Here is a 14,106-nt window from a genome sequence, read left to right on the forward strand (position 1 = left end):
TGTTCAGGTTATTCTCCCTCTCCCACGTAGATCCTGGTTGGTCTAGGCTGGTATGGGTCCCTTCAGTCCTCTTGCCAGGTATTGGACATGCCAGGCAGAGCATGTGACCTATTCTGGCCAATGAGAAGCTAGGTGTATGTGAGTGGAGGTTGTTGGGAAAGGTCTTCTTACTCTTCAGAAGGGTCCCTAGAGGCAGACATTTCCCTTCTGCCTCTGGATATTGCTGGGATTCATAAGAGGCCTTGGTACTGCTTTTAGGATGAAGTCAGCCCAGGGGAAGAGCCACAAGAATGTCAGAGAGGGAGCCAAGGCCTGAGGCTCTCTGCCCAGAGCCTGCCCTACCTACATACAGCCTTCTGGTTTTGTGAGGTAATAAATCTCTTTGTTGTCTCTGCCAGCCAGGAGCCGGGCATTCTGTTACGTGCCGCCAAACACCCCGGTGGAAACAGGAAACACATCAGCTCCCACTGTGGAGAAATACACAAACAAGCGGGCGGTGGGGGTGGGGGTCCGAGGGGGGGCGTACCTGCTCCTGGGCCTCCAGCTCCCTGTGCTGCAACTTCTTCTCTGCACATCGCACTTGGTTCGAGCGGTTTTCCAGTTCATCTCGCAAGGTCTGAAACAGCGTATGATAAACACTTAAACAGGAAAAGTGAGCGCCCCTGAAACAAAGGTTTTATCACCTAAACTGGCATCAAAAAGCTTCAGATCTCTAGCCTATTACTTTCGTTCCAAACAGCTCAGGCAAACAAAACCAGACTTTAAATGCCAGGCCCAGATGTTTTCCACTTTAGGAATAACCGGTACAAAAAATTCCAAACTTATAAAACAGACACATTAGCGGGTGTCAACTTATTTTATAAAAACACCTCTTACATTCCCAGCATAGAGCCACGGCAGGCAATAAAGCAGAGAGCTGTTGCTAATTAAAACTGCTTTGTCGGTACACCTGCAAGGTACACGTACATGCTGAACAGTGTCATGACAGCTAGGAGTTGTCATGGTGGACTACCGTGACACTTTTCAAAATTGTACTGTGGCAACTTGAGTAACATACGGTGACTTTAAAGGAGTTTCCCCACTAAGTCATTGAGGGTAGTGCAGAACGTGAGGAACCTTTAAGAAGCGGATGGAGATGATCTCTTTCAGTTGCCAAGTAGCTGTGGGAAACAGAATTCAGGTTCACAGGGGAAACTTACAGACCGCGAAGATCAGTAATTATCATCAAGTTGACTACTATTTTAAGTAAAGAGGTGAACTAGAAAAGAAACAGTCCCTTTAAGCCACCCGATGTGCTGTAGATATAATACGCAGAAGTTTACAGTGAGCAGAACACAGGATGATAACTATAAAGATGCCAAATTCTCAAAACAAAATTCATTCAATCAAGACCACCGCGTATCTGCTGTATGTCAAGACCTATTACGGTTAGAAAGAGCAGAGAGAGAAAACAGAACAGTTCCCTGTTCTCAGGAAGCCTACACTATTGAGGGGCAGATGATAAGCAAACCCTAAGTATAATATATGTCAATGGCAAGTGAGACTATTAAACCTACCATTTTTTAAAATCGGTATAAAAATAGAAGTAAAATTACACTTGCATTTCAAAAAGGTACCACTTTGCAAATCTGTTCATAGTTTAACTAAGATGTAAAACACGTGACCTTCCTAAGGTTAATCAGAGAAAGCAGTATGTCTAGAAATTACTTTTATTATCTATTTTAAAAGGCAGTCTAAAAAAATTGGAGAGAAACCAAATAATAGTCCACTTTTTAAAAAGTTAAAATGTACTAGATGAAAAGAAAATGACGGTTTACATTGGCAGCTGTTCCTGGTCTCATTTTCTAAAAAATTATTAGGCCATTAGAGTGCCAACCTCGGAATTCGACATCAGGACTGTGCGAGAATGACCACAATTACTCAATAAGTACCAGCAGGAACGTTCTTCTACTTTGTGGCTTCTTTACTCAAAAACCTCCAAGTCTGACACACGCAAAAATCCCAAGATAATTAAAGAACGGAATGTTCAACATTGGGTAAAAGCAAAAAACAAAACAAAACAAACAACACAAAATACACACACACACACAAACACACACAAACACACACACACGCACACACAAAACAAAAACAAAAAAACACCACTGGAACAGTTATATTGTTTATTCTGCAAAGTTAATCCTCATCCCAGAGGTCTGCTGGTTGACTTTCATCATTCCTGAAAGGGCAGCTCTTTTCTCCCTTTTCAACCTGCCCTGGATGCCCTGTAGGAAGTCCCTGGGTGCCCACTTTGAGCGTTTTGATTGGTCAGGAACAAAGAGTGACACTTTCCAGAAGAAAGTGAGACTGTCATGTTGAGCTTTCTGAGAAGTGAGGGTATGCCACAGACTTTCAAAGGCATCAGGTACAGGACATTGCATTTGTGTATAATATGGAAATACTTAGACCCAGTAAGAGTGTACACTCTGCTGCTTGTTACCGCCCTTTCCAGGGAGAGGAGGAGCCTGGTGACTAAGGGGCCTGTGAAGGCACCTGTGGCAGGCGAGAGCTCTGCCATTGATTTTGGGGGAATGTGTATTACCGTTGGTGCTTATAAATTTTGTAAACAGGATTCAAACAAGCCACTTAACCTGCAGAACCATGCACCAAGGGATCATGTGTAGTCTTATTAAAAACCAATTTATTGTCCAATCTCAAAGGGAAGGCAGGTGGTGGGTGGGAAAAGATCAACCGAAGACCTTGTATGTATATATGCATAACCCGTGGTGGAGGCCTGGGGAGGGGGCAGGAGGGCTGCAAGGGGTTTATGGGGAGGGGGGGGAGGGGGAACATATGTAATACTTTCAACAATAAAGAGTTAAAAACAAACAAAAAACAGTATATTTCCTATTCTGAAGGCATCACATAAACATGAAATGATGGCAGATATTTTAATAATGAATAAATGAAACAAATGTTCACATTCATTATAAATTGGTTAATACAATATTTCATAAAGGGAGACACCAGGGGAAGTGGAAGATACGGTGCCATAACGATAAAAAGATATAACCAACATGTTCCCAGGGCACAAAGCACATGGCCAGCAGAGAGACTTACGGACTTAGAAGTCCTGACCTTGCTCGTGGCCAGCCTCTCTCGGCAGTCCCATGCGTGGGGTGGGAGGGGCGTCTACTCTGGCACCATCTTCCCCAGCAGCAATACACTAAGTTGCTTCAGCTCCTAACCCACAAAGTCTACACTCCAGCCCCTTGCCAGAGATACACCTCAAGACCTCTACTTTCCCATCTTTCCCAAAACCTCGGTTAAGAGAAGTTTAGAAAAATCCACTTGCCAATCAACACAGAAGCAACAGTATGGGAGTCACCCTTCTCCTGAATCCCTTGTTCAGAGACGCATCAGCAGAGCCAACTCCAGTCACAGTTGTTGGGCAAATTGTAGAATCGTGCTCCTCTCCCCGCCCCCCACCCCCTCCGCTTCAGTGTTCAACCCAGTCCTCACTGACATGAGATTTCACCTTTCACACTTACATTCTCCCTCATTTTCTTGCCAAGTGTTGGCCATGCTTGTGTCTGGCCTTCTGCAAAGCCCGCAGGCACGCTTTCCTGGGCCGCCATACATTGGGGCCAAGGACAACGGACCCTTCCCTCGGCTCGGTCGCATGGAGCACGTGGCAGGTGTTCTCTGGGAAGGGGGAGCCGGGAATATTATCGCGGCCACTTGTTTAAAGGGACTAGATGAACGTGTCTGTAAGCAGAGAGACTGGGGATTAGGTTTTGCCCCGAGCAGATATCAAGCGGGACCCTCCAGGTCGGCCTGTGGTCACCAAACAGGAGGCAGCTGAGCGAGCGCCGGAGGAGGACGTGCAGGAGGTGCCTCGGAGCAGCAAGGTCTGCACAGTTGAGCACTCTCCCGAGAAAAAAGCAGTTTGCCAAGAAGGTCAGCCTGGCGAACTGGTGAAAACTGGTGAAGCTGGGTGATGGGTTGGAGGTTCTGTGTACTGTTCTCCCTACTTTTGTGTGTTGGAATGTTCCCATCATAAAAAGTAAAAAAAAAAGAGAAAGAAAAAGAAAAAGAGTAAAACTTTTCCTGCTGAAACAACATGAAAACGCCACATCCTTCCTTTCCTGAGGTCTGAATGTGCCATCTCCTTCAGAGAAAACGGCTGGCTCATGCGCCATGCAGGGGGCGGGAGGGGTGGAGAAGGGTTCCCTGCCTGGACCCTGCACGTGAAGGGGAAGAAGCCCTGCGACCTACGGATAAGACCACTGCGGAGGGAAGGCGTGCTTATATCCGTATGGAGTTATCATTTACAGACAGCAACATTCCAAGTTTATTTTTTCAATGGTGATGATCTGTTTTACCTTGAAAACATGTGATATGACTTAAAAATTTGTGTCAAAGATTATCTCTTAGGATTGTGATGTTTTGATGTAGACCGTCTTCCAGCGCTTACCCACCCAACAACAACTACACCTGCTCTGCGGGGTACTTGTAAAGGGAAGTGAGGGCCACTCTCATTTCAACACAACTGCCTTTTAATATCGCCCACATTTAAGCAGCATTCCTTCAACTCAGTGTACAGATGGTGCTGACAATATTTTCTGATGAGTAGGTTTCCCCTGACATGGAAAATGACAAAAACAGCACGTTTTCTTTTTTCTACTACTGTTAACTGAAAGTTAAGGCAAAATGAAGTGAAAGATATTACCTTAGTATTTTTATGTCAGATTTGTAGACATTTTTTTTTTTTTTTTTATCACATAGTAATCAACTGGGGTCCAGCAAGACGACCCAGCTCTGCCCCCAGAGGAGGAGATAGGAACCTGGGCCGAGGAAGGTGACACAATGGCAGAGAGTGACATGGTTACTGGAGGGTCTCACTGGCTATTTACAAGGCCATTCTAGCTCCTGTTTTCTTTTCTTTTCTTTTCTTTTCTTTTCTTTTCTTTTCTTTTCTTTTCTTTTCTTTTCTTTTCTTTCTTTCTTTTTTTTTTTTAAATAGGCCAAATCTATTAATAAAAGTAACAAGTCTTCTTCAACTGAAATGCCAATCGAGATTTCTTTTAAAGTGATTTCTTCATTCAGACCTTTCCAAGATGAGTAGCAAAACAGACAGCTTTACTGGTGATTCCACAGTGATGGGGAACGGGCCATTCTCTGATCTAAAGAAAGCCAGACCCGCAGTTCCTGCAGGGCCACCGAGGCACTCATAACAGTAACCTTTTTTTCCTTTATGGCTTACATTCAGCTTTTAATGTTTCCCACATTCCGAGCAAGCACCTTTTTTTTAAGCCCCATAATTCAGTCTCTCGACCTGGCATGAAGACAAGGAGATTTTTGGCGGTTGGAATCCAATACATATGCTACCCTTCACATAAAGCACATTCCTCTCAGGTAGAAACTTCCCGGTTGTTGCAACAAACACGTAGAAGAGAAACTGCACTTTGATGTGAGCTATTGCTGTAGTTCTGATGAGGCTACTGAGTCACCATACAAGACAAACACCACCGTGGCCCATGTGGAAAGATAAGGGTTGTGTTGTGATCAAAGACTAAGAACGTTCCATTTGTTCTCTCTTCTCGCACCTATTATTTTCAGTTCTCTAAAATTCCTAAACAACCTCTTGTAGAAGCCCTAAGGACGCACTTTTTAAAAAGTTCGTGTTTCCTGGTCTTAGCAGAGGATCCAGGAAAAGAAACCTTGTTATCCACGGCTTTGATGATCTAAGGACACTGGAATCTCCTAACACACCTCATTAACGTTTCCCGTCTCGCAGGAGACCATCCTGACAGTTCCCACGTCTCCTCTGAAAGCAGCCAGTCCCCTGCTCACCCAGACGGCGCTCCTTGTGAACAAGTTCTTATCTCGGGTGGTGGAAGCCTAGGATCAAGTTCAAGAACCACAGCTAGGGTTGGGGATCACAGAGGAATTTCCGCCTTCGGCCAGCGTGATAAGGGCTGACAGGAGCTCTGTCTGCTGGACAGGGGCACTGCTCAGCCTTCTGAGCACTCCTGCGCCCGCCCAGGAAAGAGGAACATCCTCAGCCCTTCCTCTGCCCTTCCGTTTTCTTACCTGCCGATTGTTCACACATGCGATGCTTAGGGCCTGCAGCTTCATTCCAATTTCCCTCCAACCCTCCGGGAATTTCCCCGCTATTGAAACGGAAGTCCAGAGTCACGTCTTCCATGAATCATTTCAAATCTACATTGCAGAAAACTCCCATCTCTCAGCAAGTCGTTAGGTCCCATATGACAACATCTTTACCAATCTCTTTGCATTAGGAATTTTTTCTGACTATTTTCTCATTTCAGACTCTGAGCTTCAAAGGATAACAATCCCCCCCCCCCCAGTCTCCATATTTTTAAAGTGATGACATTTAGTAAAGTGTGGATGCTATGACAATTGTATTACTGATGACACTGGCCAATTACATAAAGATCAATTGCCTTTTATTTAAAGCAGTTGGGGTATTCCCAATAAAATTTCTCCAGAATTCTTCTCTCCCCCTCATTTCCCCACAAGCTATATAACTACATTTCCCCTACCTCTGACCCTAGATGGAAATATCTGAGTTTTACCATCTGTCCCCTCAGATGTCAGAGGGACACTCCTTGTTTTTTCAAGATAATGCCTCTGCTGGTGTCAAAGGTCTGAGGGGTTGTTCACTGGCAACTGTTATCTCTCCTTTCCACTGAGCACCCCTAAACTGGCTCACATCTTTCCCCTGCCCCCCTGTGGTCACTGGCCTTCCTGCGTTTCCTACGTTGTATGCAAGAATGTGTGTGAAACGGAAGACACCGTGGTCCCTTTAACACCGACATTCCTTTATTTGATGGTGGCCACATTTCTCAAGCATTTTACTATGTTACCCACATTTCTCCCTGTCCTAACTCCTTCCTCATCTGTGACCTGATTTGGTCTCCAACACCGAATTAAACTTGCCCATGAGGATAGCACGATGCTTTTATCGACAAGCCAATGCCTTTCCCACCTACACCCTCCGTGACCTCTGTCACACAGAGCACTGTTAGGACCCTCTCCCCCAAGAAGGAAGTCCTTTGACACCACAAAATGCCGGTGTCCTCTTTGCTTTTAATTGTGTATATTTCCCAAACTGGGTTCTTCCCTCCACTCGTCTCTCTTGCAGATGACCGATTATTCAATCCATTTCATAAATTAATACAAGTATTTCTATCTGAGCATATACCACGTGCCAGGCACTACGCCAAACACTCCCTCCAGAAAGCATCGAATCTAACGCACATGACACACCTGTAAGAAATAGTTGTGACACCAGGTAAACAGTGCGAAGGAGGTCTTAAGTGTTGAGTGGGCATTGGGGCAAAGCAACACGTGCTGGGGAAGGACTAGAGAGCGCTCCATCAAGGAGGGGCTGAGACTGGGAAATGTTCGCAGGGATCAGGTGGGGAGAAGATGGGTCCCAGCAGGTGCCCCAGAGGGAAGGCATGACCACAGGAACCAGCAGGGGTGCTAGCGGCACAGGAGGAAGGGCAAGTTTATGAGGGCTCTGAGCCTGGAGGGCTGCCTGGAGTTCCCTAGGGCCTGTGGGCAGGAGGGCTCTCGATTGCACCCTGCAGCAATGGGGATCCACCTCAGGCCTAAGGAGGTCAGCCTGACAACAGGAAGACAGTCAGGTGGTGGTGCAGACCTTGGGGCAATGAGCTGCTGGCGCCTCCTTAAGAGTCCCAGCATGACACGTGGGACAGTCTACGGGACAGAACGGGAAGCTGGGTTCTCTCTCTCTTATAGAAAACCAGGCCTAGGAAAATCGCCCGTGTGCCTCGGGATCATGGGTGAAAATGCCAGGCACAAGCACTTAGCCAAAGTTTGGGAAGACAGAATGAGGCAAAACTCGTTAAACTCCAGGTAAGTCAGAGTTGGTCTGGAAAAATCACAACTTTATAGCCTGTGTAGCATTCATGGTGCAGGGACCCTGCCCAAGGTGTGTGCTCTGTCACAACAGGGGGACCCTTAGGAGGCCGGGGGCACCCGCTGGTGAACCTGAGACGGTAAGAGGCCATGGCGGCGGGGGGGAGGGGGGGAGGTCACCTATGGAGATGGCAGTGGAGCCAGAGGCAGGTCATGGGGCTGGGAGCAGAATGAATGTACCAGGCATGAGAGGAGTTTCTCACAATCATCAGGGGCTCTCAGCCCAGATGGCTGGGTACTTTTCAGTAACCAAAGAACTCAATAGAATTACAATATCTGAAAGCAAGAAAAAAAGTAACTTTCTGGGTGACACCTAATCAACAGCGATGGAGACCCAACGGCCTGGCCATCAATGTGTGGTGCCAACCTGCGAACAGCAGAAGAGGCAACTTAAGATGGTGAGGTCGGTTTCAGAGCCACTGATCCTGAATGTTTATCACAACCTGAACAGCAGAAGAGGCAACTTATTCAATAAGATGGTGAGGTCGGTTTCAGAGCCACTGAGCCTGAATGTTTATCACAACACTCAGCTGCCCCTGCCCAGTGGGCATGAGACACCGGCTCCCACCAGGGCCTTCTTGCTGACACTTTGATTCCAGATCTCCAGCCTCTGGAACTGGGAGACAGTAACCTCATTGCTTTGGGCCACCCAAGTTTTTGATCCTTTGTTATGGCAACCCTAGGAAACTAAATACACAGGAATAAACTTCTCTTGTTTTACACTTTTTCCTCCCTCTGTGAAACACACACACACACACACACACACACACACACACACACACACATACACTCGCACATGTGTCTTATACTACCCAGTTCTAGACCTCATTTATCCATGGAAGGACCGATAACCTTCTGATCATGAGACGGTTGGGGAAATGGCCCTGGGGAGTATTACTCCTGCTGCATGTATTCACCTGTGTTTTAATAATTCTGCAGCGATATGGGGTAAGGAGGAAGTCATTCCGGCAGATGCTGGCACACTCCCAGTGGTGAAGGAGAGCATGCCCGTGGTGGGAGGAAGGGGCCGTAGGTGAGCCTGTCTCTGGCACCTTCAAGTTCAGATAGGGGTTGGAAATTTTATACTCCAGATTAAGTGCTTTTCTTTTTTTTCAACCTTAGGATACTGTGCTATCCAGTGCCAATACTTATGAAAGAAGAAGTTTAAAAATTTCCATTTAAACCACTTAGAAGGAGAGGATTTACCAAGATCCTGTTTAATGTTCAGCTGACACATTGTCAAAAACATTTATCATGCAACCTTTTGAAGTTGCTTCCACTCCATGTTAGTTATTAAAGCTTAGATTGCAGTTAGTTATCAACAGCAAAGGGAACACGTGAGAGTGCGTGGCCAGACTATCAGATTTCTGAACTAAGCAACATAAATTCTCCTCATCAGAATGACTAGTGACCTCATTTTCACGCTGAACGTGCAATACAGCTGATTTCTGGAATCACCTCTCTGTGGTGGGGTGAGAGGCTTAGAAACTTCATGTCTGTTCATCATGCTTTAGTTTGCAGGAATCTTCAACTATAAGAGCATGCTACTCTAAGCCAGGCTGTTATGAGCGCCAAATGGGGAAAGGTGACCCACATTATTAAGCTTTCTCGGCAACTTAATTCCTAATATAAATTTCTTCACATTGAGGATACCTCCAGTTCCCATTTTTTGCAAGAGGAATCAAAACTCTTTATAGAAAATTGAACTAGTTAATGTTTTTTCAGTACATGCCATGTGATAGGCATCTCATTGAAAGCAGAGTTGGGTAGGATATGGTCTGACCTTTTAAAGAGCTCACAGTATCACAGAAGGTATGCGATAAGGACAAAAAGCAGAGGGGCACAGTGAGTGTCTTAAGCATCCAATTGAGACCAAACGGAAAAGGGAAGGGCAGAGGAAGAAGTTCAGAGACACCATAGGAAGCGAGCAGATAAACGCAGAATGTGGGACATTCTACAGGACAATGGACAGTTCTGCAAGAAGTCCACAGCATGGAATAAAAAGCGGGGGAGGGTCTTGGATCCTGATTCAGACAAACAGCTGTAAAATGGCATCTGAAAGTCCACTGGTGATTCCTAAAATGAAACAGCTCTTAGGTGACACCAAAAGATAACTGTGGATTTTCTTAGGTCCGACATCGGCACTGTGGCTGCGTAAGATAATGCCCAACTTTTCTAAGAGCATCTGGGATGCAGAGGGTAAGATGACATGGGGTCTGGAATGTGCTTTAACACACTTAGCCTGGAGCAAAGGGAGGAAAGGTAATGGATATGGCTGACCCTGGATAACCGCTGGAGTGGGCGATGAGTACCTGGGAGTGCATAGTACCAGACTCTCCACTCTTGGGTATGTTTGAAAATTTCCATAATAAAACTGGGGGCGAGGGGGGGGGGGCTTGTAGTATACAATAAAACGATAGCGGGGAGCACAGGGAGAAGAGGGAAATCTTCAGGTGGAAGGTGGCCTGGGAGAGACCCAGGATTAGAGCTACCATTTGACAGGCAGAAGGTGGGGGAAAGGGGAGAACTGTTTGACCAAGAAGCAGCTTTTGCAGAGTAAATACCAGGGTGTACATAGCAAGAAACATGCAGTCCACGGGGCAGTTCCCAGAACGTGTGAAAGAGAGGCGGTCCGAGCACTGCGGCCTTGAATGCCAAGCTGAGTTCCCACTTACTGTGGTGAAGAGGAGAGGGACCTTTGTGCAATGCCTACCCTCCAGAAGGGGACCCAGAATCACTTCCTGGGATCCGTAACACACATCCCAGGCTTAGCAGGCACAAATTTGGACACATCATCAATTCTCCTTTCTTCCCCTCCCTGAAACCCCACCCTCACGTAACACTCTACCAAGAGCTCCCTGTGCTCTCTGGAGCACCTCCTGAGATGCTGTAAGGGAGAGAAACCAGGGCATGAAATGAGTGTTCTTGCTCTCATAGGCTAATTATGACACACACACACCGGACTTAGGGATAAGACATACAGAAGATGAATGTTAGGACAAAAAAGGAATACCCCTTTCCACTTGTAACTCTCTGTGGAGACTGAAGTATTGTGTATTTATGTGTCAGGTGGAAAGCAGCCTGGAGAAAATGTCTAATATAGCTTACATCTCAGGCAGGCAGAGTTCCAAAGCTGTTTGAACTCTGGCATATTAAAATGCCTGCAAAAATAGTCTAAATCGGGACAGGTTACCCTCATCACCACCTCATGTGCAGCTACCGCCCTCCTCCATCCGACTGGCAAAGCCAGGCAAACGTGTAATTTCTGCTACGCCATGAAACCCTTCAAAGGAGCTGGAGCAACAAAAAAGCCTTCTGCTCTCTCACCAGCAAATGTAAATAGTGACCAAAATAGTACTAGAAAGCAAGTTGGGTTAGAATTGCCCGGGCCCTGCTCTAGTTTTCACTTTTGGTGAGAAGTGAGCGAGGCTGTCCCTGAGTAGGTGGCTCAGAGTGACATTCAAAAGCGAGGCCTGATGGGCTCTGAGCTGAGCCATCGGGGGCACAGCAGTATAAGGAAGCTGGTGTTCATGCCAAAGGTCACCTGTGCCAAGCTGAACTAGCTGAGGCTGAGCCAGGAAGGAGGTGAGCACTGGGCACGCAACCCTGAAAGGCAGACTCAAGGCACAGAATAAATGGGAAACACACCTGAAGTATTCAAAGCACACTGCACCGCCAACCCCAACCACACCAAGACCTCCAGGCATCAATCATCCTCATTATTCCCTGTGTTTTTCTGGTTTCAGAGCTTTATACTAAGGTCAGGGGATGATGTGTGGCAAGTGAGTGTCCTGGTGGCCACGGAAATGCGTAATATGTGAGTAGAGTATGGCTTTCTAGCTAGTGGTCTCGGGTGTTACCAGGTATGCAGACAATTAGAACCTGCTTATGTAATTAAAATTACTCCATGGCCTTCTGAAATTGCTGTTTTTATTTTAGGGAACTAAAAGACCAGATCTGCAAAGGATACAAATTATATTAACTTTAGAAACAAAAACATAAGAAAAATCTAAATATAGTCCTTTAAGAAACACCTATACTGTCTGAAAAACAATTTACCAGTTATTTTGAGAGCAATACCAAATCGTGGCGAGACACACTGATTCTTACAAAACACACTCTGGGTGATGGCAAAATTCATGAATACAGCCCATTTCTATCCCTCAGATTCTTTAATAACTATATTTTCTTCCCTTCTCCCCTAAGTTCCTCTGAGAGGAGCTAAGGACCTCTCAACCACCTCTTCTCTCGAATCCTGGCCACCGGTCACCTGTGTATGCCAGCTTCTTGGCCTTCCTGGTGATGGAGGTTTTGGCTGTCCATTCCCTAAATCAGGCAACATTCTCTCCCCCCTCTTCTTCGAAAAGGATTCAATGTTCCCAAGAAAGGGTGTCCCTTTGAGGTCTAAACAATCTCTCTGTAAATATACAGGATATATACTCACATATATTCTTGTCCATGTGTAACTATATAACATTTTTAAGTAATTCTGACTATTATATCTAATTTACTTTCAACAAACCAGATATCTTATGATATTATCTTTTTCTTGTCTATATAATGTCAACATTTCTACCATAACTTGGTAATTATTGTCTATTTACTAGTACATGCAGATGAACATTGCCTAACAGTCCAAACATATGTCAGCTTACTTGTCCCTTACCTGTGATTCAGAACATGACCCAGTCCTAGCCTCCCCCTTTCCCAACTTCTACAATATGACCTCAGTGTCTCCATGAATAAGCTGCCTGTGTCCCCCTAGTCATCCTCTTAGTTCCTTCTCTTCCTCTCCTCTGAAAACTTGAACCTCACCTCTGTTTTGACAACCCATTCCACTGCCATATCATATGTATTATGTTACTACTTAGAACTGGAGTATGTCTGAAGCCTTAAATGAAGCCATCCATATGATGGCCTAGTAAAAGGAATGACATTATTACAGATCTACAAACAAGGAAACGGTGGGTATACATACACAATACAAACAGTACACTCTGGCTGATGTAGCAGGGAGCAGAGGAAGGTGAGGGCGGGAGAGTTGAGCTGTCTTGTGTTTCACTGGACTGGGGTACTAACTGAAAGTTTTCAGGTAGGGGGACGATACGATTGGGTCTGCTTTTATACATGGCTAGTTTATTGCTCTGATAATACATGATGGAGCTGGATGAGAGGGAGCAATGAAACTCAGGAAGAGTCCATGGGAGAAGAAATTAGTATAAAAACTGGATTGAGGTAATAGCCATAGAAAGAAAAGGATTAATTTAAGCCAGAAATAACTGACTATATAGGAAGGAAGCAAGGAAGGAGAAAAAAAATCAACGGAGGGGCTTGGTGTACCTGAAGTTATGAGCAGCGAGAGTGGGGAGGAAACAGATCTAGATTCCACGAGGTCATCCACAGAGGTGTCTGTTCTGCCTGGAATTGGAGGGGACTTGGGGTCAGGGTTCAGGCGTGACTCTTCTGCAGAAGAACAGAGCTGAGATTGTAGGAGAGAATGCGTTTGCTGAGGGACAAAGACTAGAACACATCATGGAGCGTTGGTGCAGGATTTATGCTTAGGGCTCCTGAAGAGAAGAGAAGAGAAGAGCCATGAATCACTAGAGGCATCCAAAGGTGGGATGTGGGAGCTCCAGAAAGAAGAGAATGTCAAGGAGATGGTTAGCAGAATTGAATGCTGTCCTGGGGAGCTGGAGGAGAGTCATGACTGATACCACACTTGTCATCACCATCCTCACCATCACCATCACAATAACAACTACTACTAAAATCACTACTACTATTGGCAATATTAAAGTAAGTAGGATGATGATCATTTCTAAAAATGTGGTTCTATTAGTTGATAGATATACATCCCAAATTCATTTCTTCATTCAACAAGAACTGACTGAGTGCTTACTATTTGCCAAATACTGAACTGGACAAAGCAGAAATGAATATCTGGTAAGAAAGCACAGGGAATAGGCCCAACCCTACTTCTGTACGAATTTGGGTTGTAAGAGCTTGAGGGGAAAGTGTTCTAGGTGGGGGAAACTAGTCTGAGTTAAAAGTCTGTTTCTAGGGGAAGAATTGAATCTAAAAAAGATTAACCTTTAAGTATCTGAAATGTTATATTATGCTAATTTTACCATGAGATCCATCTACCACTCATAA

At 45.4% G+C, this 14,106-nt stretch overlaps 1 protein-coding gene across 4 annotated transcripts in view; it reads right to left on the reverse strand.

Moving 5' to 3' along the window:
- The window catches only part of CEP112 (centrosomal protein 112), a 267,970-nt gene that overhangs the window by 33,258 nt on the left and 220,606 nt on the right, over positions 1 to 14,106 (reverse strand). For all 4 annotated transcript variants that reach the window (XM_036451304.2, XM_045586287.1, XM_045586288.1 and 1 more), the window contains one exon: positions 527 to 616. In XM_036451304.2, coding sequence (XP_036307197.1) covers positions 527 to 616 — 90 coding nt within the window. The remainder of the gene's footprint in view (positions 1 to 526; positions 617 to 14,106) is intronic.

Source organism: Pipistrellus kuhlii, unplaced genomic scaffold (genome assembly GCF_014108245.1).
Source record: "Pipistrellus kuhlii isolate mPipKuh1 unplaced genomic scaffold, mPipKuh1.p scaffold_m20_p_22, whole genome shotgun sequence".
NCBI lineage: Eukaryota > Metazoa > Chordata > Mammalia > Chiroptera > Vespertilionidae > Pipistrellus > Pipistrellus kuhlii.